The 25891-nt window shown below is 34.0% G+C and overlaps 1 protein-coding gene across 7 annotated transcripts; it reads left to right on the top strand.

The window, feature by feature from the left end:
- Nucleotides 1–36: 36 nt before the first annotated feature.
- LOC126823714 (transcriptional activator protein Pur-beta) lies at nucleotides 37–22635 on the top strand. Of its 7 annotated transcripts, none has more exons than XM_050552679.2 (9): nucleotides 37–172; nucleotides 6936–6956; nucleotides 9220–9326; nucleotides 9542–9644; nucleotides 10665–10685; nucleotides 13712–13830; nucleotides 17210–17330; nucleotides 17489–17595; nucleotides 19219–22635. In XM_050552679.2, exons 1-9 carry the CDS (start codon nucleotides 124–126, stop codon nucleotides 19396–19398), a joined length of 828 nt encoding a protein of 275 aa, XP_050408636.1. In that variant the 5' UTR covers nucleotides 37–123; the 3' UTR covers nucleotides 19399–22635. The 7 variants fall into 7 exon arrangements, with proteins under 7 accessions (XP_050408636.1, XP_050408635.1, XP_050408637.1 ...); XM_050552678.2 differs by having other exon boundaries at nucleotides 45–178; nucleotides 10668–10685; XM_050552677.2 differs by having other exon boundaries at nucleotides 46–178.
- The last annotated feature ends 3256 nt before the right edge of the window (nucleotides 22636–25891 follow it).

Below are 25891 nucleotides of genomic sequence, written 5' to 3'. Positions count from 1 at the left end.
CTTTTCATTTCGGTACTTCTAAGAAGCATCCACACGACATGACAGCACGAGATATGTATGACCTCATGAATTATTCATGAGGTTTAGAAGGAGGCTTTGGATCTGCTTAGGAAGGGTTGCACCATGTCGGATCGTGAGAGTGGAGACGAACAGCAACAGTCGCAGGCACAAGGCACAGGTTTTTTTTCTTTACATTTGGGAAAACATTATTCACTGACAATTTTACTGCATGCTATATCCTAAAGTTGTTGTTTCTGCTGTGGCTTCGTCATGAATGCGTTTGACAAGTGTCCATGTTTTCCTTCAGTTTTAGTGGCCGAGTTAGGCTATCGCTTTGCTTTGCCGTGTAAAATACTATTGTACAAGCAAATTACCGATGGTTATCAAACGAGTTGAGGTTTCCTTTAATCGCAACAGCATTTTAAGGCGTTTACGAGTTCATACGTGACATGGAATATGCAAAAATCGTAACAGAAATGTTGTGCGCATCGTAAGGTGGTCAGCTGAAATTCAACATGGCGTGTGAACCGTCAATTTCTAGGAAAATGCTTGATAAGAGGTACACAATTGCACGAATCTTTGAGTTTGGCATTTAAATACATTTTCTTTATTTTCAACATCCAGTTTATATTATTTCACTTAATTTGTAACAACAATCCCCCTATGTATATTCGTGCTTCTGTACGGTGTTGCTATACATACAGGAAGTGCAAGCTGTCAAAAATTTATAGGTCAACATGAACTGTGCAACAAGTTGTTTCCCTTAGAAGTTAGAATTCAAGTGTCGAGTCAAAAATCAAGCTAAACAAGCTAGAGGACAAAATTGGTTTCATAGGTACAAAGTAGTATTGTGAAAATGTATTTTAGTTTTAGACTGAATATAATTGTCAGTTCACCACAATACTTAGAGACATACTCAATATTCTTCAGTATCAATCAATGAATCCTCATCATAATTTTGAAATAGCAAGGTGGCTACCTTTTTTCTTATTGAAACTTATAATATGCATAGCACAAGATACTTGATATTTAGCAAATGTGTCTTCTAATAATAAGGAATATGACGTAATTAAACGATCAGTAAAGGCTTGTAACTCTGAAAGTGTTTAGAATTTTTCAGGAGCGACAAGCAATGTTACTATTTTCTACCAAATAAGCATCTGTGCACTATGGAATTTCTGGAAAAATAACTGCATAGGTAGTCGGTAAAATGGAACTAAATCTGTCGTATTCAGTTATTTCTGCTTGTATTTTAATTTATAACATTTCTAGACGTCAAGAGGCATAATTAATCCTAATGTTTATTATAATAATAATGTTTATAGGAACAGGGCAAGTTAGACTAATGAACTGATGTGTGTGCATACTGATTAGAGTAATCCAAACGATATTAGAATCAGTTATCACATTTTTTAAAACACTAAACTTGATCTTCACTGTACATGTCCCTAAAAAATGGCCGGTGGACAGAGCTGAAAATGGTTGTACATGTACTTAGTTGATTCGTTAGATTTTACAATTGTTATTCCAATACTATTTGTAAGCTTATTCGTAAACCATTTTCATACTGGCACTCAGAATGGCGGTTTTGAACCGTTTAGTAATAAAACAGTTTTGTAAGGCAAGAATGAAAAACATAATTTAGTAAATTAAGTATCACACTGAATATTATATCAGTTTTTGTAAATTGAGTTTTAATTTTAATAATTTATTTTAATGAATTTTAATAATGCACTTAGTGATTTTTATTAGCATACCCACATGTCTATTGATTTTTGTAATTATGAGAATCCTCTCAACAGAAACTGGCTTCTGGAGGATTTTTTTACCTTATTTAACCAAATCAAATGGTACTTCTACTGGTTCCAGTGACTTATAGTCAGATGTCAAGCTTGGTTCGTGTTTGATCTGTGGCATGGAGCATTTATCTAATCATGAAAACCTCATTCTCTCATGTTATCGTCATGATCTGGTTTTACTTTCAGAATTGAGAAGTTAGTCTTTCAAACGATTTACAATCATCCATTTTTAAAAGTACCGGTTGTGCATTTTCATATTAGAATCCACCCAAGTTCAAATGTAATTCATTAAAATGCTGGTTCACCCCAGTTTTCAAACCTTGTGGAACAAGAATGTAAGAATAAAAACCCAGAAAGTTTTCCTAAAAAAAACTCTCACCTTGATCGTCTTCAAGGTTTCAGTGACAGGAGCAGTAACTCTGAGAAAGTTGTTGTGCGACTAGTTTCCGATGTTCCTCGTAAAAAAAAAAACAGTCCTGTAACTTTGTAAAAGCAATGAATACCAATAATAGGGTTCATTTTAAATTAGTGATCTGTAATATGGATAGATATACAAAGTGATAGTAAGTTTCCACATTGACATATAAAAACTAAACTGTCAGTGCAGTGTTTTTAACAAATGCAACCATTAAACTTGTCACTAAAGGTCTTTTGATCCTTTGTAAAAAGTTACATCTCTAAAAGGACCATGAAAATGGTTCATTCATTTCGGTACGGTATTTACAAAGATATAATTATAAAGGATTAAAAAATTTGTCCTCTAGTGTTCTCTGCAGACAATCAAGGACGAATTTTAATTGGGATTCTTTTTATTTTTGATTATTTCAGCAAATACTGTACCAGAAGTTAGCTCCTCTAAATTTATAAACTTTCCCAGTTTTACTTTTTGAACAATGTCTGCATTATCTTCTATATTACAAATATTTGTTAAACTGAAGGAGTTGTTATTTTATTGGTAAGACAAAAATAACTATTGTCCAATGGAAGCTGTGAAAAGCAAAAAATCAGTTATTTGAAATTTGATGTATTTTAGTTGTCTTCATGCAAATTTCAAATGTATGTATCTCAATAATACATAGTCAAGTGCTGATACTGGTAAATCTTTACAAAGTTTCGTTCGTTGTTATTTTATTTTGCTGTCTCTTTATTTATAATCAATCTTATGACCGCTTCATTTATACTCAAATCTTCCTATTGTTTATCAATACAACATCTGGAAGAACAAGTCGTATGGAAATGTTACACGTAAACATACATGTATACTTACAATGCAGTGCACATTTTTTTTTAACTCGAGAGAAGGTTTATGGTCTATTGAGGTAAAGACGTCTTCAACACCATATATGATCCAAAAATATTTAATATTACCAAAGAATACAAAGTTTTGAAACCTGTCACACAGCTTGTTCTCAAATCAAAATTGACAGGCAAATCGCACTGTCCCATTGGCAAACACACATTGTTAACCCTTAACCGGTCGACGTCATTTTGACGTTATGACGTCAAGTGGTCAGGCTAAATAAAGGCTGACGTGAAATATTTTGTATGCCTATTTCAACCGACTACTGCCGAATAATTATAAGTGATAGACTCTTGACACCAATAAAAAAGTTGCTGGGGATAAGTTGTTCTATAATTTCCAAATCATTCTAAATCCTTTTCATCATAAATATCGTCTTCAGAATCGGTGTCATCGATATAATCCGATTCGGAATAATTCATAAGTATTTCAACCACTTCGAGCGTCTTTAACGTTCCCGACACCGTTAAATTACGTTTTTCGTAAAAAAATGTTGAACAAAGACATGTTTTTCTCAATAATGCCCTTGACAAGACAAGTTCCTGTCTGACATGCATGCGTGGCCATATCAATTAAATACGAAACTAAATACTCAAATGCGGCTTATAAAAAAGGTTCTTGCTGTGGTCGACTTTAGTCAACCGTGACCACTTAGCTGTTTAACGTTGTGGGGACTAGAGTCGACAATGACCGGTTAAGGGTTAAAGGACAATAAAGGATATCTGATAATTCAAAAAAGTAATTGAATGTCACTAGATAAGGGACCAGCCTCTGGCAGGCAGATACGCCCATATTTTGCAAGAGATGGATAGAGAACAAACTAAACAAAAAGCAGGCCTTCACGCGAATAAATTCCTGGGAAGTCAAAAATTGGAAAAAGGGGAAATCATTCTCCTGAATCTCTTGAGGAGAGCTTTGTTAGCATTTGTTATAAAGTCCAGAGATTAATATCTGACTTCATCAAGTTCAAGTCAGTAATATTCCTGAATAGACTATTGTCTTCGTTTATTTGATGGATAAACGGATATCAGTCGATCGAAATTAGGATTTATCTACTATGGCAAAAATAAGCTGATATGACACCATCACATTTCTTCGTATTTAAAACACAAATTAATGTTTTTGTCTATCACAAGATTTACAATCCATGCGGAGCGAGATGTCTTCCTTCGCCACATGGTTTATTATTACAAAGGAAACTTACTGGACCTGTTATGAATAACCAGCAAGCTTGTGTTTTTTTGCCGAATTATCAAAATTACCGTTAAATGTGCTAATTACTCGGATTATGAACCGGATGGCCGATTCTCACTAAGGTATGACTGTTATTGTCGATATGATATTGACAGTGTTTTTCGTTACCAGTATATTTTTCCTGATTATCTTCTTTGAGGGGAGTCAAATTAGACATTGAGGAGAGCTATAAAAAGCGCACCTCGACTGACATCCAGGAGAGCGTGAGCGATCGCGCACCTTTTACGTGAAGGCCTGAAGATGAGATTTTGCATACAATCAAGGGCCATAATTCAGGAAGTTACGATCCGATATGTGCGAATATCGACAGGAATCAAGATCTTTTGGTTGTAAAGATGTATTTCAAGCTTCATCAAAATTAGATCAAAATTGTGACTTCTAGAGGGTCCACAACTTTGATATGCCATATATTTACACTATTTGCGTACAAGGGGCTGCCATTTGTCTGGCAGTTTTGGTCTCATTTTCACGAAATTCGAACTCTGCTGTTGTAATTATGAGCTCTAGAGGAACCACACGCTAAAAACATGATTTTTCGTACAATCAAGGGCCATAATTCAGGAAGTTACGATCCAATATGCACAAATATCAAGCTAAAACGTGATTTTTCGTACAATCAAGGACAATTATTCAGGATGTTACGATCTGATATGCACGGATATCGAAAGGAACCAAGATCTTTGGGTTATAAACATGTATTTCAAGTTTCATCAAAATCGGATCTAAATTATGTCCTCTTAGAGGGTCTACAACCTTGATATACCATGTATTTACACTATTTGCGTACGATGGGTGGCCATTTTGTACGCAAATTTGAACTTGGAAAATAAGTGTATAACAGTGATATATTTAAACATTTTTTTAACTTGGATAGAAATTGTTACATCTACCTCTAGAGGGACCACAAGGTAAAAACAGGATTTTTCATACAATCAAGGGCCATAATTCAGGAAGTTATGTTCTGATATGCGCGAATATTGAAAGGAACCAAGATCTTTTGGGTTATAAACATGCATTTCAAGTTTAAAGATACATTATGTAAGATTTAGATAAAGAACTAGCCATTCTTGCTATAATAGTTCGAAAGTAGATGATGTAAAATGAATAATTTGGAAATTTCAGTCAAATTACTGTGTTGCAAGCGAAGATATTAGCCTTTGAAGGTTTGACAGACTTGTGCAATAATTTCAACCACCGTACTGGTTGATCGAAGCTAAGTCACGGTCCTCCATATTTGATTAAATCAAAGTATCGCTGAACCATTCTAATCTATTTAACCAGTTCTATCACATATATATGTGACATGCCTGACACCAATATTGTCCTTTAAATTAACCGCTATACATTGGGTGTGGAAGTTGAGAATCATTACATGTTGGCAGAGCCCTATTGAAATTCGTTTAATCAAAATCTTGTTAACTTTTAACGGTCAGTTTGTACGAGTTCCTGTCCAAAAAAGTGTGAAGTGACATCCTTTGGAAAAAGACTTGAACTGTTGAGCAGTTTGTTGAATTGTGTTATTGTCTGTCATGAAGTAATAAAAACACAGTATGGTAGTTACAGTTCCTTGAACTGTTAAGCTTATCTAATCTAATAAGGAAATAAACTAATTTTGTGTCTGTTTAACAATTGATTCAAGACTTTTCTTTCTCAGATTAATATTTTATATTCTTTAGATCTACTTAGATATTATCTAAAGATATGTTAATAACACATAAAGTGATTGACTAGGATTGTAATTGAATAAAAATATAGCCTAAAAAAATCAATCAATGACTTCTTTTACTTTCTAATTAGTTTTTAGGTTTAAGAAACAAAGTATACTATCTATCATTCAAGTGTTCAAAACTCCACTTAGCAATTACTGCCACGAATTGTAAAAATTGTAACATGTAAAATTTTTGGAAAATAACATTAAGCAGAGACTAATATTAAGGTTAAAGTCTTATTACATTCATATTTATATACCGGTAATCAAAATTTAAGCACAAATAACATGCCTGAAACCAATTCTCAGTTGGTTAAAAATACTAAAATGTAAGAAACAGATTTATACCATCTCCCTTTCTCTGAAATTTTCGTAGATGTCAACTCTGTTCAGTCAACAAATTTTTAAACGCCTGTTTTGTATAGTCATTGTACTTTCAAACAAGACATTTTCCACCACAAAAATATAAACTGGTCATCAAATAATTCCATGGTTTTGGCCGAAAACTCATGGTTTTTTGACTTGAGAAAGGGGGCAGATCAAAGATTATTGACCCTGTATTTTGTCAACCATCCGCGAAGTCACTATTACTGACAAAGAAGCTTGAACAGGTATCTGACCCTAAATATGATTATCTCCCTTATGTAATTATGTATGTAATAGACTTACATGTATACCCCACCTTTTTTTATGTTTGAAAGATTTTCATTTTTTTATAAGTGCCTGTGATTTTAGTGCCATATGTTTTCATTATTTATTGTATAGCTAGAGAGAGAAAATTCCTTTGCATTTGTACTTTTTGTATCTTGTATTTTTTGTTGTCTGTTTTGTAATAATTTACTTTTAATTTAATGTAATTCACATGTTATTTCAGATGATCATTCAGATAGTGGAAGTAAGTTGATTATTTTTAACTTTTTTAAATTCTTGATATTTGATGGTTTGGGTAGACTGTTCTTTGTCCTTTTTGTTCATCTTTTATTATTTTTAAAATAAAAGACTGTTTAGATATAAATTGTCAGTGGCGGATTACCCATGGCTCGCGTAGTGCACCTGCGCTTAGAACGCCCTTAGTCAAAATACAGAAAATTGTTTTAAGAACTACTTAAATTATAATAAACATCGGTAAATAAATTTAAGAAAACAAATTCCCAAACATTTTTATACGCCCACATTGAAATGTTGTCATATATTGTCGTTGCCTCCGTCCATCAGTCAGCCGGTCGGACGTCCACAATTGACGCTCTAGGGGCTAAAGTTAATATCCGATTGATTTTAAATTTATACACAGTGTTGAAGACCATGAGACGAAGGAGCCTATTGATTTTCACCTATTTCTGATATTTACTGCCTGAGTTATGGCTCTTAATCACTTTGAAAAATCTTGTGGATGCTTTAGAGACTATAGTTCTCATCTGATTGATTTTATATTTATACACCGTGTTTACGCCTATATATATAATCGTTTCGATTGACTTTAGATTGATACACAGAGTTTAAGGTTTTGAGACAAGCAAGTATATTGATTTTCAATGATTTTTGGAAGCTTGAACAGCTAAATCCATGGTATTAAATATTTTGTATACTAAACTTTAGCATGGGCCAAACAAATTCTAATGACTTTCTGATAATTACTTAGTGAGTTGTTACTCTTAATCATATTTTAGTGTATTAATATAAATGTTTCATTACCAATAACACATGACACAATTATATGGAATACAAGTTACTTGAAGTGTTTATTTCAGCGATTTATTTCATTACCAACAAAAGTAAAAATATGCGACAACTCATGTTGACTGCCCAGACAATTGTTAGCTGCTGTGGGTGTATGTTTCGTTGCCTGGCAACCTATCTTTGGATTTCATTGATCACTTTGGTGTAGTAAAACTAGTAAACAACTAAATTTATAATTGGAAGTTTACTGTGCAACAATTTGAAATTGACATACATTGCTGACCACTGACTTAGTGATTTGTGATAGGACTTTTCGGTCTATTTATTGTACTGTACAATAGTGTATTCAATCCAATCAATAATAATTTTTATATATAATTCATGCCCTATGCATCTTAATTCGACAATGTAATTTAGTTACCATACAACTAATTAAATTGTCTTCTAACAATTCTTTTCACATTTACCCTATATTTTTGCTTCATTTTTTTTCTTCTCTTTTTGTACTGGCAGTGAATAATGTAGATCTGATAACGCATCAATTTTAATTACTTGCCGTAATAAAATTGTCGATGCTGAAAGGCTCGATAAAGTCTTAATTTCACTATTGTTACAGAAACAAATTTTTTGCATAAGCTCACATTATGTATTGTATATTTTTATGCATCTTTGATGTGTACGCTTATTCTTAAAATTTATTTAAATTATAGTATACACATATTTTGTAAGGTAGCTTTTGGAAAAAACATAATGCATAGATGATGTATAACTATAAAACAAATAAAACACTTTGTCAGAGTTTCTGTTTTATATGAATTTGTCAAATGGAATTACTTATTGATGCCATCGTGATTACAATTTGAAAGATTAATGAGAAGAAACAAATGGCTGCTCTATTGCATAAAATTATGAGGAAAACTCAAATATAACTTTTTTTAAAAAAAAATAAACCACTTGAAATAAATTGCTCAAAATGAGAAGCTTTAATTAAATATAACGGTGGCGGTAGTGAATTTATGAGATCGGGTTAAAATAAATTTGCTCCATCAATTGCAGTCTCTATATTTAGTGATTCCATTTGCTTTTGGCATTTAATTTGCAATTGTAAATTAATAGCGCTATGAATTTTTAAATTCTTCAAATTAAAATTAAATTGTTCATTATTGCCAGAATTCATTTTTTTTGTGTTTTTGCATTCATTTTTGTCTGTTGCACATTAGGCATTGCATTTAAGTAATTTTGGTTTGTGAACAATCTGTATTTCTAAGTCCTTTAAAAACAATTATTCAAATCTTCACAGAAGTAAGCTTAAATGACTATTCTTAATTCTTATGCGATAATAAATTCAGGTTAAAATTTACCATTATATAAATAACTATGGTGCAGTTAAGACTTAGTGGTAATGTAAAACCTAAGTCCATTGTATTCAATAATGTATGTGTGCAATAGATTTAACTATTTTTTCATTTTTGTATATTCAGGGTCTGTTGAACAGGAGTTGGCCACTAGAACTTTGCACATTCAGTCCAAGAGATTTTACCTGGATGTGAAGCAGAACAGACGTGGCCGCTTCATCAAAGTGGCAGAGGTAGGAAGAATGTTACTGGTACTTAAAATAAGATGAGGTGCTAGGTATTGTTATACATGCCTAAATGCAGCCACGTTTATTTATGGAATAACAGGATGCTTTTGAAATTGTTTATTATAATTAGCAAATTGGGTTCATGCCACAGTTAATTAACCCATCCCTATAAATTGTGTTTCAGTTCTCTAGAATTGTAACATTTTGTATTTTGATAATAGGTAGGTGCCGGAGGGAAGAAAAGTCGCCTCCTTCTCGCTATGTCCTCCGCAGCAGAGTTCAGAGACTATTTGACAGATTTCACAGAACATTATGCATCATTGGGTAAGTTTTAGGACATTCCACACCAACATCATGTTTTCTTTAAATCTTCATCATGCTTTTATTTTTCTTCAAAAAAAGTGTATTTCCTTCCTAAAATTATGTCTGTTCATATTAAATTAAAGCATGACCTGTAGTCAGTATTTTATCAGTCGTATGTTTCTCAATTTTTGATAATCCAGAATTTCAGTTTTGATTATCAGTTTCCATGCTATTATGGTTAAGCTTATTATGATTGTTATTTTGTAATCCGGTACATGTAGTAGTACATATTATAAGTTTAAAATTGCCATTAACACAGTACAAATTGACTTCCTTATGGGTCCTTCTGAGCTATTGGTTAATTGTTCACAGGTAATAGTAAAAATTGTTTTATTGAAAATGATTCTTTTTAGTTATGATGTACAGGTAATTTTTTGCAAAATTTTCAAATGCAGTAGCAATTCTGGGCATTTGTACTTGAAGCTTTTCATGCTAGTAACCTGATAAATGATTGTTACAATACTACAATTTGTTGACTTTGGATAAGCATATGCCAAGTGGAGAAATCATTCTAATGATCCTAGATTACAATAGCACAATATGATTAGGTCCAACTTCAACATAAAAATTATGAATGGTTGATGCCAATTTAAAACTATTTGTTTTACCAGTATAGAATATGTTTATAAAGTAATCTTTTAGTTGATTGGTTATGTGAAAATGCTCAGTCGTAATATAATAATAATAGTCTTAAGGTACGAAAGTCCAAAGTTTAGTTAAATATAACACCTTCAAAAACTTATTAAACAAGTTTAAGGTCTTTAACTTTTAAAGGTCAGAATTGAGTAGTAGAAAACTTGCCCTTGGAAATAAAAAATCAATATTTCTGATCTACACTACACTTAACATCCTGTCTTCCTTGTAAGTATATTGTCCAACTCTTGTTACCATTTAGCTTAGAAGTACCCATGTACCATCACACACCAATTTAAAATTACAAATAAATCGACATTATTGATGCGTATTAATCTGTTATTTCAGAAGAGGGCGGAGACAATGAAAGTAAGTCAACACTATCATTAACACGTAATTCTACCTATGCTTGCTAAAATAAACACTGTCTAATAAAAGTACCATGTTTTAATCCCCCCTTTGGTGAATGGTCACTTTAGCCGTATAATTCTTTTATACTGTTTAGTTTTCCACCATATATTATCTATCATACATTTACATGTAGATATTTTTTTTAGATATATTTGGGGCATGTTGGAATTTTGGCTTCTATTATTGTATACTAACTCACCCTGTCTTACACCACGGAATTGTCCTAGCTCCTCGGTTGTTGTGTTCATTTTCTGGATGTGGCAAAATGATTAAGGTTGAAATTCTGGATTTTCTTTTTTGGAATTTATTGAGCTTCATATCTTTGCATGTGGATTAATTTGCTAACAATATATTTTCATTGGACAATTCATTATCATCATATACACTAGAATTTTGCACATATGCATGGTCTGATAACTTTGTTTTTGTTTGTAGTTTTTAGCTTTTAACCTTGTAAGCTTATAAATGTATTTAGTCACTAGATAACGTTAACATACATGTATGCTGTTGCAATCTATGAATTTATATATAGCAAACATTTGCTGTTTAAAAGAAAAAAAAAGTTTGTCCCCTGCCTTTCGTGCGCGTAGATAGTCGTTCCTGCACATCATTCAATGGATAGTTGTTACCAAACTCGTTGCTTTTTGGGTCAATATTTATTGTTAAAACAGGCGCTGTGAAACTGAAAGGTTTTGCTGTTCTTCGATTGTCACTGTTGCTGTGCACACACTTCTGCTGGAGATTCCAATGCTGTCAATCAACATGTTGAACGTCAAAATTATATCACTTTCTAATCCATATTGACCAATGAAAACGCGTCAGATTTTGTCAGCATGCGATGTCAGTGAGGTCACTGTATTATTTTTAGCCATGGGCTACATGGGGATTCCAAACTTAACGTCTAAATTGATAGACCTTTGATATAATTAAAATAGATTTTTTCTTTTCGTCCCCCGCCATCCGCCTTTCGAAGAAAGCAGGGGACTATTAAAATGGGTCTGTCTGTCTGTCACACTTTTTGGGACACAATAACTCTTACTTCTAATTAAGCTAGAATGTTCAAACTTGGTGTAGGTGTTTATTAGGTAAGCAGAAATAAGCCATTAGATTGGTTGATGCTTTGAGATATGATAACTTAGTTCTAATTAAGTGACAGTGATGAAACTTGGTGTATAGTTTCATCAGATCAAAACTTTGACTAAGTTCGACAATGAACATTTTCTGCTGAGGATAAGCAGAGCAATAAGCAGTTTGATTGGTCAAGACTTTGGAACACAAATAATAACTCTCCTTCCAATTGAGGTAGAATGTTTAAACTTGGTGTAAGTGTTCATTAGGTGAATGCATTGATGGAGTTCTATGATGAACATTGTCTGCTTACGGTAAGGAGAGATAAGCAATTTGATTGATTGAAGCTTTTTGGCACGATAACTTTGGTTATAATTAAGTGAGAGCGATGAAAATCTGAGTATTGATTCATTATATCATTACCGTGACTAAGTTTTATGATGAGACCTTTCTGCTTGGGCTAAGGTGCGATACGCAGTTTGATTGGTCATGACTTTGGAACATAACAACTCTGCTTTTAATTGAGATAGGTTTAAACTTGATTTAGATGTTCATTAGGTGAATGTCTTGACGAGTTCAATGATTAACATTTCCCGCTAAAGATTTATAAGCAGAGCCAAGCAATTTCTTTGACTTTGATTCTATCTGATAAAGAGATGAAACTTATTGTATAGTTTTAATCAGTTTGATTGCACGATACTTTTAAAAAAGATCAATGCAATTTATTAATGTGTCATCTGTTTATCAACAACTAATGGCATTAGCCAATGAAAGAAACATTTATTTTAAATTATTATAGAATTTATATGGCATCAGATTAATCGGCACCGATACGATTTTTGGGTAGCCGATTAACCGATTCAAGAATTTTGTAATCATGACAACACTATTTCAAAGTGAATTCACATATTCTAGGGCAAAATTTTGATTCACACACTAAATATGAACAAAGAACTAAAACTGTAGTGCATTTCAAAGAAATTAAAGGTAAAATGCAATAAAACACCATGACAGCCTTTTATGAGCTATAAAATAATGCAGAGATTAATGAAAGCCCTACAGATGTAATACCTTCACAATGAAATATGGTCGCATATTGCCGTTTACTTTGTCCAACCAAGGCCCATAATTTATAAGCACATTTATCATATACAATCTTTTAGAATTTAACTACTTTTTGAGTTATGGCCCTTATTTCAAATTTATGGCCCTTGCACATTTTGTAGAAACTTCTCAATGCTTTAACAGTAAAATTCATCAAAATGATATTCCTATTCTTTTTGATTATTACGCTTAATATCAATTATGACAATTTCTGATAATTATTTGTAAGCTCATCTTGTAAATGAGGAAATGATATCATACAGTTTATAACAATTTTGCTCTCTTATTTACCTAAAGATAGGTATGCGACGACCTTTATGGACTGTTCGAATGACTTAGCTGCCATAGGCGTACGTTTGGAAATTCAACATTTCAGTATAAAAAAAATACCTTACACATATGATATATGATTAATGTCAATAAATTATGGATTCATGAGTTCAAACTAGAAAGGTTATCTGAATAAAAAAACTTTCTCATGTCAATCAAAGTGGCATATTGATAAGTCAATCCATCAACCATATCCCTGAATTGGCTGGTCAGGTAACTCGTAGTCTCTGATCAAAATCCAAATATTATCCAAGGAACTTTGGAATATGAATCTAGCTTGTTGATATTCACCTGCTTGTGTTGGAGTTCTTGACAGTATTTTTGAGTAAATAATGCTGGTACAAACAAAGAATTCTTATATGAAACCATCCAGACAAAACAGCTTAATATTTATTTTATGATGGTGTACAGGAATAGCTTGTCCATTAATTATGAATTGATTCAGGATTACAGTAAAATAAAATATATTTATATTTTTTCAGGTCCGACAAACACAGAAAATCCACCAGAAGATGGAAAGCTAAAAAGTGAATTAATAGTAAAAGATAATCGTCGTTACTATCTGGATCTTAAAGAAAATCAAAGAGGAAGGTTTCTTAGAGTAAGTTCTTGATATATCTTAATAGTATGAATTAAATGATTCCTGTGCAATAGTATTTCTATGTTGGAATTTGAACATTGATTTCATTTCTTATTAACATCTTTCCAACAATAATTTTGTTTCAGTATTAAGTATCCAGTGTTAGAGTGCCCCATGCAGCAAAATTTCCCCTACTGAAAGTTGAACTCGATATTGCGAATGTGCACGCTTCAGTGGCTTGTCTCAAAGTGATTTCTGGTGAGGCACGCAGTAAGATAACACTTGGCGCAAGAGTCTATGGGTCTATAAATAGCCATTGCACGTGAAATTCTCTACATCTTATCAACTATTACAGCTGTAAAAAATTTATTGTTGACGATTCTGAATGGCAGTAATATTAAGCTTTTTATACGTCCACATTCATAATGTGAACGTATTATGCCGTCGCCCCTGTCTGTGTGTGTGTGTGTGTGTATGTATGTATGTGTGTGTGTGTGTGTGTGTGTGTGTGTGTGTGTCTGTGGTTCGCCTACAGGGCGCAATTCTTCATGGATTTTCTTCAAACTTGGTATACTTATTCCTTATACCCCAAGGAAGATCCCTATTGTTTTTGGTGCATGCCCGACCCCCCGGGGCAGAGCCACGCCCATTTCTAGTATTTGTTTGTTTGTCGTCTACAGGCCACATTTCTTAACTAATAATCTTGAAACTTTGCATACACATTCTTTGTACCCTAAGGAACATCCCTATCGTTTGGGGTGCATGCCCAACCCCCAGGGGCAGAGCCACGCCCATTTTCTTTTCGTGTGTCTTTGTGTCGCCTACAGGGCGCAATTCTTACTGGATTTTCTTCAAACTTGGTATACTTATTCCTTATACCCCAAGGAAGATCCCTATTGTTTTTGGTGCATGCCCGACCCCCAGGGGCAGAGCCACGCCCATTTCTAGTATTTGTTTGTTTGTCGTCTACAGGCCACATTTCTTAACTTATAATCTTGCATACACATTCTTTGTACCCTAAGGAACATCCCTATCGTTTGGGGTACATGCCCAACCCCCAGGGGCAGAGCCACGCCCATTTCCCATTTTCTTTTCGTGTGTCTTTGTGTCGCCTACAGGGCGCAATTCTTACTGGATTTTCTTCAAACTTGGTATACTTATTCCTTATACCCCAAGGAAGATCCCTATTGTTTTTGGTGCATGCCCGACCCCCAGGGGCAGAGCCACGCCCATTTCTAGTATTTGTTTGTTTGTCGTCTACAGGCCACATTTCTTAACTTATAATCTTGCATACACATTCTTTGTACCCTAAGGAACATCCCTATCGTTTGGGGTACATGCCCAACCCCCAGGGGCAGAGCCACACTTTATATACTTATTCTTTGTACCCTAAGGAACATTCCTATCATTTGGAACATCCTTATCATTTGGAGTAGGCCCTACATGCCCAACCCCCAGGGGCAGAGCCATGCCAATTTTCTTTTTGTGTGTCGCCTACAGGCCACAATTCTAAATCGATCATCTTGAAACTTAAAATACATATTCCTTATACCCTGAGGTTGGTCCCTTTTCTTTTGGGTGCATGCCCGATTTTGGGGAGATAACTCCATTTAACAATGTCCAACTCCATTTAACAATGTCAAACTGACGTGATATGCTTTAAATAGTTGTCACCCATGTAACATTCGGGTTTTTGTGAGTGGTTTCTGAGAGCCTTTGTTCAACTTATTTTTCAGAACGCTTTGTAAGTGTTAGAAGTATTTATACCGGTTATTTGTTGACGTTTCAAACCACCGTTTTCTCCCCCTTTCCTCCCACTGCTAAAGACCTTTTGGTACTGCAATGACAATGTCTCTCTCTCTCTCTCTCTCTCTCTCACACTAAATAAATTATAAATTCATGTAACTGCAAGTACATGTGCGTTTTCAGGATGTACATTTTTAAAAAGTCTTATGTTTGGGTGTCATTCGTTATTATAATTTAGTACCAAATTTATTATTAATAATTTGTCTTTTAAGAATATTAAGTACTTTTGTCAGATTGGGATTTAATTTCAGACTTCGGTTTCACTTGGTTCGGAGGAGATAACTCCGTCTAACAATGTCAAACTGGCGTGATATGCTTTAAAGAGTTGTCTCCCATGTAAAATTCGGCGTGATATGCTTTAAAGAGTTGTCTCCCATGTAAAATTCGGGTTTTTGTGAGTGTTTTCTGATAGCCTTTGTTAAACTTATTTTTCAGAACGCTTTGTAACCAGAGAAAATTAATAAGTGTTAGAAGCATTTATGCCGGTTATTTGTTGACGTTTCAGAACGCTTTGTAACCAGAGAAAATTAATAAAAGTGTTACAAGCATTTATACCGGTTATTTGTTTGGGTGTCATTCGTCATTAAAATTTAGTCCCAAATTTATTATTAATAATTGATTAATAATCATATCGATCAAAGCAACAATATGGACTGTATATTGCTGCTAAGGTGTATTGCTGCATTAGGATTCTCTTTACGTCGTGTAGTGCACATTTCTTAATGGATCGTCTTTAAACTTGGGTTATGTATTCCTTATAGCCTCAGGATAACTGCTTAGCCGACTCCCAGGTCGCAATTCTTAATGAAGCCGCTCGGTACTTGGCATATGTATTCCTTATTGCCTTAGGGAGTCCACTATTGATTTTGGTGAATGTCTCAACCCCCAGGAGCAGAGTCACGCCCACTTTTTGCCTTTGGAATGTGAAAGGCACAATTCTGAATGCATTATCTTGGTATACTTATTAATAAGTTATACTCTAAGGACAGGAACTATTGATGTTGATGCACGACCCTCAACGCTAAACAAACCAAAAGCCTAGCCTTCTTGACAAAGTACCTTGTCAATCAAAGCAGAATTGGAATGTGGACGTATATTGTAGCGTTAGCGTTATGTTTGGTTATTGCAGCAGCTTTAGGATTTGTGTTTTATTTTTTAAATTGCTTTATCATTAACTATGCCGTTAGAAGCGGTATCTTTTTGTTAAGTTCAAATAATATTTCTGAAACACTCCAGTTAGGCAAGGGGGGTTGGATGGCCGAATGGTTAGCTTGGCGTGCTGTATCATAAGGCCTGTCATTGAGTCAACTGGCGTGGTTTTGAATCCCCGGTTGTACGTGACAAGGAGTAGGGTTGCCTGTCCAACCCCGTGGGTTTTCCCCGGGTCCTCGGGTTTCCTCCCACTGCTAAAAACCCCTACGCGCAAGCGAATTATTGAAATAAAATTAAACCATATAGTCTATTATTTATCGATGGTTAAATGGTCATAGCTTATTAAGTACAACATGACCATTTATTTAGTGACAATAAATGTGCGAAACTGATTTAAGGCTTGGTATATATGTGAACACTAATCATTCCATTTATCCTTAAGGTTTCACAAACCATACCTCGAGGTGGTCCAAGATCCCAAATCGCTATTCCTGCCCAAGGGATGATTGAATTTAGAGATGCCCTAACTGAACTATTGGATGAATTTGGCACAGATGATCAAGGTAATTAAAGACTATCATTTTTCGTAATGGTAATACTTTATCAATTTAAATACTGTATTTGAGAAAAAAAAATAAAGGAAGCTTAGTCACAGTGCTAGTTAAGTTTTCCTTGTAATTTAGATTTCTTCTATTGTTCATTACTTTTTTCTCTCCAACAGAGCCACAAAGTGATTTGCCAGAAAGTCGTTCAATGAGAGTAGAAAACAAAATGTTTTATTTTGATGTTGGTTCAAATCGCAGAGGGGTGTACATGCGCATATCAGAGGTAACGTTAACTTTAATATTGGGGCTTTACAATTAAGATAATTGACCATATGGCCCATCACTGCATCTGACTGAAAAAGGTGTAACATAATTTCACAAAAGAACATCAACTGCTAAGGTTATTACGTTTAATAAACAATTTGATGCTAGATGCTGTATAAAAATGCAAGTAATTAATGAGTGTTGTCTATTTATTTTGGGATAAGTATGAGATAAAGGTACGGTTTCCTCCCACTTCTAAAGACCCTTACGTGCAAGTATTTTATTGAAATAAAATGGGGTTTAATGTTCTACTGTTCTGCTTTGACTAGGCTAATGAGAGAGGCATACGGCATACAGTGTTTTATGAGGGAAATTTTTGCCCGGACAGCGGGCACTACAGCCCACTCATATCGAATTCCAACTGCCATGGGATCTATTACGTACTTGTCAATATGTACACGGGATGTCGTTTTTTCGTACAATACTGACCGCTAGACAGCTGTCCTCGTCAGGGGCTCTCCGTCCTGCACTACTGACAAGGGGAAACCAAGCTGGAAAAGCCTGAACTTGCTTGGCCAATACCGGGAGCGAACCCGCAATCTCCAAGCTAGTGAGCCAGCATCTTCCTCAATTAGCAACCATGGCTCCATTATTAAAATAACAATGTGAAAGTTAAACTCTTTCTCTTTTTATACTCCCACATTGAAATCTGGTTGTATATTGTCGTCGCCTCTGTCCGTCCAGCAGTCCGGTATCCACAATTGCTTGTGGACGCTTTTAAGGCTAAAGTTGGTAGGCTAAACACAGTGTTTAAGGTCATGAGATGAAATCTATTAATTTTCAATGATTTCCGATGATGACTGCCAGAGCTTTGACCCTTGATCATTTTGAAAAAATCTTTTGTACGCTGTAGAGGCTAATGTTAATATCCGATTAACTTAAATTTGTACACAGTGTTTGAGGTCATGAGACGAAGAAGCCTATTGATTTTCAATAATTACTGCCTATGTTACGGCCCTTGATCACTTGAAAAATCTTGTGGACGTTCTAAGAGGCTGAAGTTAATATCCGATTGACTTTAAATTTAAACACAGTGTTTAAGGTAGTGAGACGAAGAAGCCCAGTGATTGCTTGCATTTTAATAAAGCATCTAGCATCAAATTGTTTATCACACGGAATAACCTTAGCAGTAAATGTTCTTTTGTGTAATTATGTTACTGAACTTTCCGATAATTACTACCAGAGTTATGTCCCATGATCACTTTGAAAAATCTTGTGGATGCTCTAGAGACCAAAGTTATCATCTGATTGACTTAAGATTGATACACAGCATTTAAGGTCTTGAGATGAACAGTTTATTGATTTTCAATGAATTTTGATAACTTGAACAGCTAAATCCACATGTTTCGTATACTAAACGTTAGCATGGGGCAGAGCTTTATAAAAACCAAACGTCTAGACCGACCATAAACCATGGTCGGCATTTCTGTTGCAGTAACTGCGAAATTGAGTTAAAATGCCTGTTTTTTCTTGGCTCAGACCAGAGGTCTGATCCTGGACATTTTAGTTGAGCCAAGTGTTCTAAGAAAAACTAGATGGAGACAATTTTCAGTTTGTGATCTATATGTATTTAATCTTTCAGGTTAGAAACAATTTCCGTACAGCCATTACCATTCCAGAGCGATCCTGGGCCAGATTTCGAGACATACTCTCAGAATTTTCCGAAAAGTCGGATAAACAAGAACGAAGCGGAAGCGATCGAGGTGATCGTCCAGATAGGTCAGAAAGGCCTGATCGACCAGAGAGGCAGGACAGTCAATAAGCACATTGGGCTATATGATTTAAACGACAGAGGGAATGTGCTTGATAAAAAAACATTGTACTGTGAGATGATGAACTGTGCTTTATGACGAAAGTGAACTTTATTTTAGAAAGAGGAAGATTAATGAAGATTAACTGAAACTGTCAATGGATTGCTCCTTTGATTGGACCATTGAGATTGTCATGATAAACCATGTTATTGTGAAATTAGCAAGAAAAAGTTTAGTCTGGTACTTATAGTGCTTCTGGCTAACTTGTACGAACACTCTTATCTGTGATGCCCATTGAGTTTAAGAAAAAGTTTAATAAATTATGGGTTATAAATATTTCAAAGACATCAATCTTTAAATGGCTTGCATCATCATATTTTTCATGTTTTATGTCCATTTCATATTTATAAAGATTATCATATCATCAGTAATTTAAACAAAAAAAAAAAGAAAAAAAAAGAAATTTAAGTAAGCACATTTCCTTTGTCGAAAGACGTCCTGAAAATTCTGAGTCATATTATTTTCAGATGACTTGGTGGAAAGTTTTCCGTGATTGTTTAAATATAAGTTCAGTAGTGATACATGGTTTTAAATAGTGTGGTTATGGAGTCACAAGGTTTTTAGCTCCTCAGAATCTTTGTTATGATGTATTTGTTGTTGATGATGGAGTTGGGAAATTTGTACATTTTTGTAAACAAAATACAAGGCATCTCCTTTTTGCAAGATGTACTGAATCGTTAACATATGTATTGTAGATTACCTGATGGCTCTTATTTATGATTATATAGCCATCAGATTGGTTCTCTCGAAAAGTTATGAAAGAAATGATCCCAGAGCTTCATAAATTGTTTGGAAAATTATCAGTCACTGCTTTTAACCTTGTGCTTATAGTGTCGTGTTGTCTTGCAGTGGTATGACCTGCGCAGGTATATAATCTAAAAGATATGTATATCTGAAGGCGTTTTATGACAATATCATGTGATTGGTCACTGAAGGGGACATACATTTTGAAAGTCAGGTTTTCTTCATTCGTTGCCGTCCTAACATTGTTTTGACTGTGTTATTGAAATGTTCCATTAATATTTTGTCTCCTACATACCTGAATAAAAGTGATTAACGAATTATATATTATTTTAGCCAGGTAGCACAGAAGTCCTCTTATAATAAGTCATAGCAACTATGAGAATGTATTGAATGGAGAAAACAAGGCTAGTAAAATGTTGGGTTGAAAGTGTTAATTTTCTTCCAAGTAGTGGACTAAGCATATAGTGCCATTCTAAATTAATGTAGATTTTGATATATTCATGTAGGGTTCATTTCCAACATCACATTTGTGTCAACATTGATACCCCCTTTCCCTACAAAAGAAACTTTGTTGGCTTGTTGCCTAGTGTAAAAAATTAATAATTTTTGTTTTTAACTTATTTTCATATTTTCCTACTCAAATTTTTTTATGAATGATAAATAGATTTTATCATAATTTTATTCTTTTTAGCTTTGTTGAATGTATACATTGCCATTATATGTAATGCAGTTAGATTTATCACCAATTTATCTGTTAATACTGAACTGGTTTTTTTTCCACATCCGGTGTTTTGTTATTTCTAAGTCAAAGTTATATACATTGTGATAGATCGATAGTAAATTACATTCTGTAATTATTCAAATTCAGTGTTATGATTTTTATAAGCCCACAATTTCATGTAGACTATTGTTTGTCGTCCATGTCTGCCTGGACGCCCATTCACATTTGTTTGTGGACATTTCTACAGGTCAGAATTTTTATCCAATATGTTTTTATATTTTTCCCAAATGATTTTCAATTCTGGCGCGTATCTGACCGTAACTTAATGGATTATTGCCCCTGTTGGTACAAGAATTGAGTTTATAACTTGTGGGCCCTCTAAAATGATTTAATTTTAAAAAATGTTCACAATATATCTGGGTTACACCATAATCACGGATGAATTCAAAGTTGCTGCTTTTTTCTGACAACTTTGTGTAGGCAAAATTTTTCTAATTCATGAGAAACAATGACAGGATGAACCCTAATAATTTTCCTTGTTCTCCGTTCATCTATTGCAAAATGTGGGTGTATCTTGTATGGGAACCACTTGTGGTATATGAAATCTTCATGTCGATTTGAAATGAATTAAATAATTAGGTTATCTGTTATCATATTCTTGATCGATGAATGCATTTTCATAAGATGGACAAATGTAGTAATTATTGAGTAGGTTGAATTGAAATATTTTATATGTTAGGAGAACTATGTGATGTTTCAAATGCAGCTTTTAATATGTTTATATTAGTTTACAAATTTCCCAAATAATAAATAACCATATTTATCTTTACCCGTACAGTGCTGTGTTTTAACCCCAGGTGACCAGTCATATGTTATTGTTTTGTTGTATTATACTATATAAAATAAAAACATTTGCTAACAGTCCCTGGTTGAATTGTTAGCAGATTAGAAGAGATAATCATTAATACAAAACTGGCTCCAGCACTGTTTTAATTTAACTGTTTTGTTTGTTGACCTGTTTCACAAAAACTTGATAACTAAATTAAATTATTATATAGTTGGAGTCTACACATCCTTAAAAGTTAACTGGCCTACTACCAGCATTTTAAGCACTAAATCGCTTATTGATTTTAAAAAAGGGTTTTAGTGAACTGTTAAGTTTTTGTAAAACAAGTACCTTTGGAGCTATATATATATATATATATATGATTATATGCGATTATAACATTTGTATATATCAAATGTCCATTGTGATAAGTCTCTTCAAGAAAAAGAACAAACATGTTAATGTTAAAAAAAATACTATAAATTTGTTTGCCTTATAAAAATGCAATTAAAAACAAGTTACTTTTGGCAAGAAATGCCAAATAGAATATATTACTAATTCGAAGTTGTAATGACATCACAATTTTGACTAGCCAGAGATAGTGTATTGAATTTTATTAATATTTAAATACTTGTTGCAAAAAGGAAAAGACTTTAAAAAAAAAAATATGAAATGTTATTTTAACTGTTATCTTTTAACTATTTAGTTTCTTGGTTATAATTGTTGATTTAATGTAAATTAATAAAGTATTTATAAAAAGTTGAAATTTATTGAAAATGGAAATTGAATATATTTCCAAGAAAGTGCTATTAGCTTTGACAACTAAGTGTAAAAAGTAATTTATGTTAAGAAAAATAAATATTGCACCTCCTGTTATTAAGATTACCAGGACCTCCAGATCTTTATTATTTATTTTAGTTATCCAACCAAAAACCCCTTCTACTGTCCAACCAGATACATTGAACCTCTCTATTTACTCTCTCTCTCTATTTACTATGTTCCATGGCTTTTCTTCTTTCTACCATATTTTCCTCTGGTAACTTTTACTTGCTCTGGATCTGACATTGTTACATTCATTCTCCAGGATACTGTGAAATTTGTCGTGCCTTATTTCATGAGAGCTTAAAATAAAACTTACGAATTTTGAGTGTCAAAAATACTATTTAACATGAAGCACTTTGAAAAGGTAAAAATCATTTCAAGAACGTTTATTACACATTCTGAAGCTTCATTTGCATTATGACTGAAGACAAATTTTACCCTGTCAGTAGACTAGATCATCCTCGATTACCGTGTAATATTTCCTATTTCAAAACAGACTTCTGATATGTTTGCACTCTTCAGTCTCAGGTATTAACTTTGTCCTCTCACTGATATTGCAAAGCCACCCACATTTGAAACAGTTTGTGAGTTTATTTGAATCGAGTAAACTCAATTTGTACCTGCCAATTAGTGTTGTGATCTAGGTATATGTATTCTTACTTTCAAGAACACCAAGATCTTTTATTTTTTGTTTTGGCAGATGGATAATGCCAACTCTTCTCTCTCCTGGGGGTGGGGGTGCTCTATCATAAGATCTATCATTGAGCTGACTGCCGTGTATGTGACAAGGAGTAGGGTCGCCTGTCCAACCAGGTGGGTTTTCTCTGGTCCTCTGGTTTCCTCCCACTGCTAAAGACCCCTACGCACAAGTTTATTATTGAAAGAAAATTGAACCATGTGTTAGTCTCTTCTCTTTCCCTTCCTTTCAAAAGATAGGTTGCCAGACAGCAAAGCATACGCCCACAGCAGCTAAGTTGTCCAAGCAGTCAACAAAGGTTGTCGCATAATTTTTAAACATCCACATTTTCATATTGTCCCTGTCCACAATTTATTTGTCAACACTCTAGAGGTCACAATTTTTATCTGATTTTGACGGAACTTGAAATATAGGTTTTTATTTTATGATCAGTAGTGGAATACCGCGTTTTATCAGTGAAATAAAAGTGTTATTCCACTGGCTAGTTGTTTTTACCTAAAATGATTGTAAAATCATAAAATAAATAAAACAATTGTCGTTTTGTCGTGAATAACATATTTTATTTCATCTCTAAGCAAGAAAACGTTTATTTTCACTCATGCTACGCATTCGTGAAAATATAAGTTTTCTTGCTTCTCGATGAAATAAAATATGTTATTCACGACAAAACGACAAATATCCTCTATATATCCCAAAGATCTTGGTTCCTTTCGTTATTGGCATGTATGTGTACTATCATTGATTATGGTCTGTGATTGTAAGAAAAATCAAGTTTTTGTCTTGTGGACCTTTTAGAGGGCACAATTATCATGATTTTGAAGAAAAAAAATATTTATATCCCAAAGACCTGGGTTTCATTCGATTTTTGTGCGTATCGGACCGAAACTTCCTGGATTATGGCCCCTGATTGTACAAAAAAATCACGCATTTAGCCTGTGGACCATCTATCTAGAGGTCACAATTTTTATCCAATTTAAAGATAGTTTGCCAGGCAACGAAACATGCGTCCACTGCAACTAACAAGTGCTGTCGCATATTTTTTCTTTTGTCAGTAATAGACCAAGAGCCAGTGATGAAAAAAAACTGCCTCATAAGTAATAGAAAGTTTGGCCATATTAATTGGCAGCTATTAATAGGGTAAATTCAAACCACCCAGTCTTACAAGGGTTCAGTGGAGCATTTGGCTGGCAGGATCAGAATTATTTCTAAAATATTGCCATACAATGCATGAATATAAAAAATATAAATCTGACTGGAAAAAAAGTGGGGTACTCTGTGAAGTAGGGCCATTCTCTTTTCTGACTGCCTTAAAACAACTCTCCACTACAAGTCTCGCTATCCATTTAACTACGTAATATTACGCGAAAGAGTTCAGTGTAATATTTGTAAATACATTGTTACTTTGCAATTATGACCCCATTTCTATTTAAATATGGTAATAGTATTAAATATATTATCATTTATTTGTTTGAAATCGTATTGTTTATCATTGTCCATCAACACCAAGAATCTTAGTGGCGTAGTCAAATGAGCCGTTAGCAGAGATAGTTTGGACTGCAAGGGAAGCCAACTCTGTTTGGTAGATTTCCTTAAAACGTGTGGACGGGGGTCCAAATTTGCCTCATAGGTAATATAGTTGAGATTAGTGCCAAATGTTAGGTATGTACGAGCCGATTCTAAAAATATCAAATCTGTCTGGTTTCAGTGGGGCACATCTCTAATCTGACAACTTAAAATCTGCCACACCCACAAAATAGGTCAAAATTTGCATCGTAAGTAATAAGATCAAAAATAGTTTTAAAATGTTGTGGTGCTATAAATATTTGTCGATCTGAATCTTAAAATGCAAAAGCTGACCGGGAAGAATGACTGTCCTAAAAATTGTGGACGGAGGCCCAAAAATGCCTCATATAACTATAAGATTGAAATTGGTGCCAAATTTTAGCTCATTAAGAGACGGTTCTAAAAATATCTAATCTTCCCCTAATCTAACCAATTAAATGTGCCTAATCTGCCACGCCCACAAATGGGGTCAAAATTTGCCTAATAAGTAATAAGACTTAAACTGGTGCCAAATGTTAACTATGTATTAGTGGGTTCTAAAAATATCAAATCTGATGGGTTTCCGTGGGACAAACTCCTAATCTGACCACTTAATTGTCACCACCCACCCAAAGGTTGAATACACATTCTTGCTTTCAATTCAAAGGTAAATCTACAAACTGACTAGTTTGACACTCCCACCATTAATTTGCAGTTTTCAACAACATATTAGAAATTCAATACAGCACGGCTGGCATCCAAGTGATACTTGGCTCCATTATTAAAGGAGCCAAGTCTTGAACTCAATATCATCCCATTTCCGACATTGCAAACACGACTTAATGGTCAATTTAAATCAACGTTGATGTTATCTTAGCGTGAAAAGTTGGGTTTCTGACAAAATCAAAATGTTAAAATTGTCACATCAATCGTGTGCCATAATGCTTTCGCGCGCCATTTGTATGAAGCGACTCGACGAACGAGGCTAAACATAGGTTCAACGCGGAAGGACTATTCGTTCACTTTGATTCACTCTGACACTTTCCTCTCTTGTCGAATAAACTATATATATATATATATATATATATATAT

This window comes from Patella vulgata, chromosome 6 (genome assembly GCF_932274485.2).
Source record: "Patella vulgata chromosome 6, xgPatVulg1.2, whole genome shotgun sequence".
NCBI lineage: Eukaryota > Metazoa > Mollusca > Gastropoda > Patellidae > Patella > Patella vulgata.
This window is presented reverse-complemented; position numbering and strand designations above follow the sequence as displayed.

Excerpts from the sequence above, each read along its gene's own strand:
- LOC126823714 (XM_050552677.2), top strand. The coding sequence starts at position 124 with ATGTCGGATCGTGAGAGTGGAGACGAACAGCAACAGTCGCAGGCACAA. Across the intron at positions 179-6,935 it reads GTCGCAGGCACAAGGCACAG|ATGATCATTCAGATAGTGGA; the intron begins GTTTTTTTTCTT and ends ATGTTATTTCAG. Across the intron at positions 17,331-17,488 it reads ATTTGGCACAGATGATCAAG|AGCCACAAAGTGATTTGCCA; the intron begins GTAATTAAAGAC and ends TCTCTCCAACAG.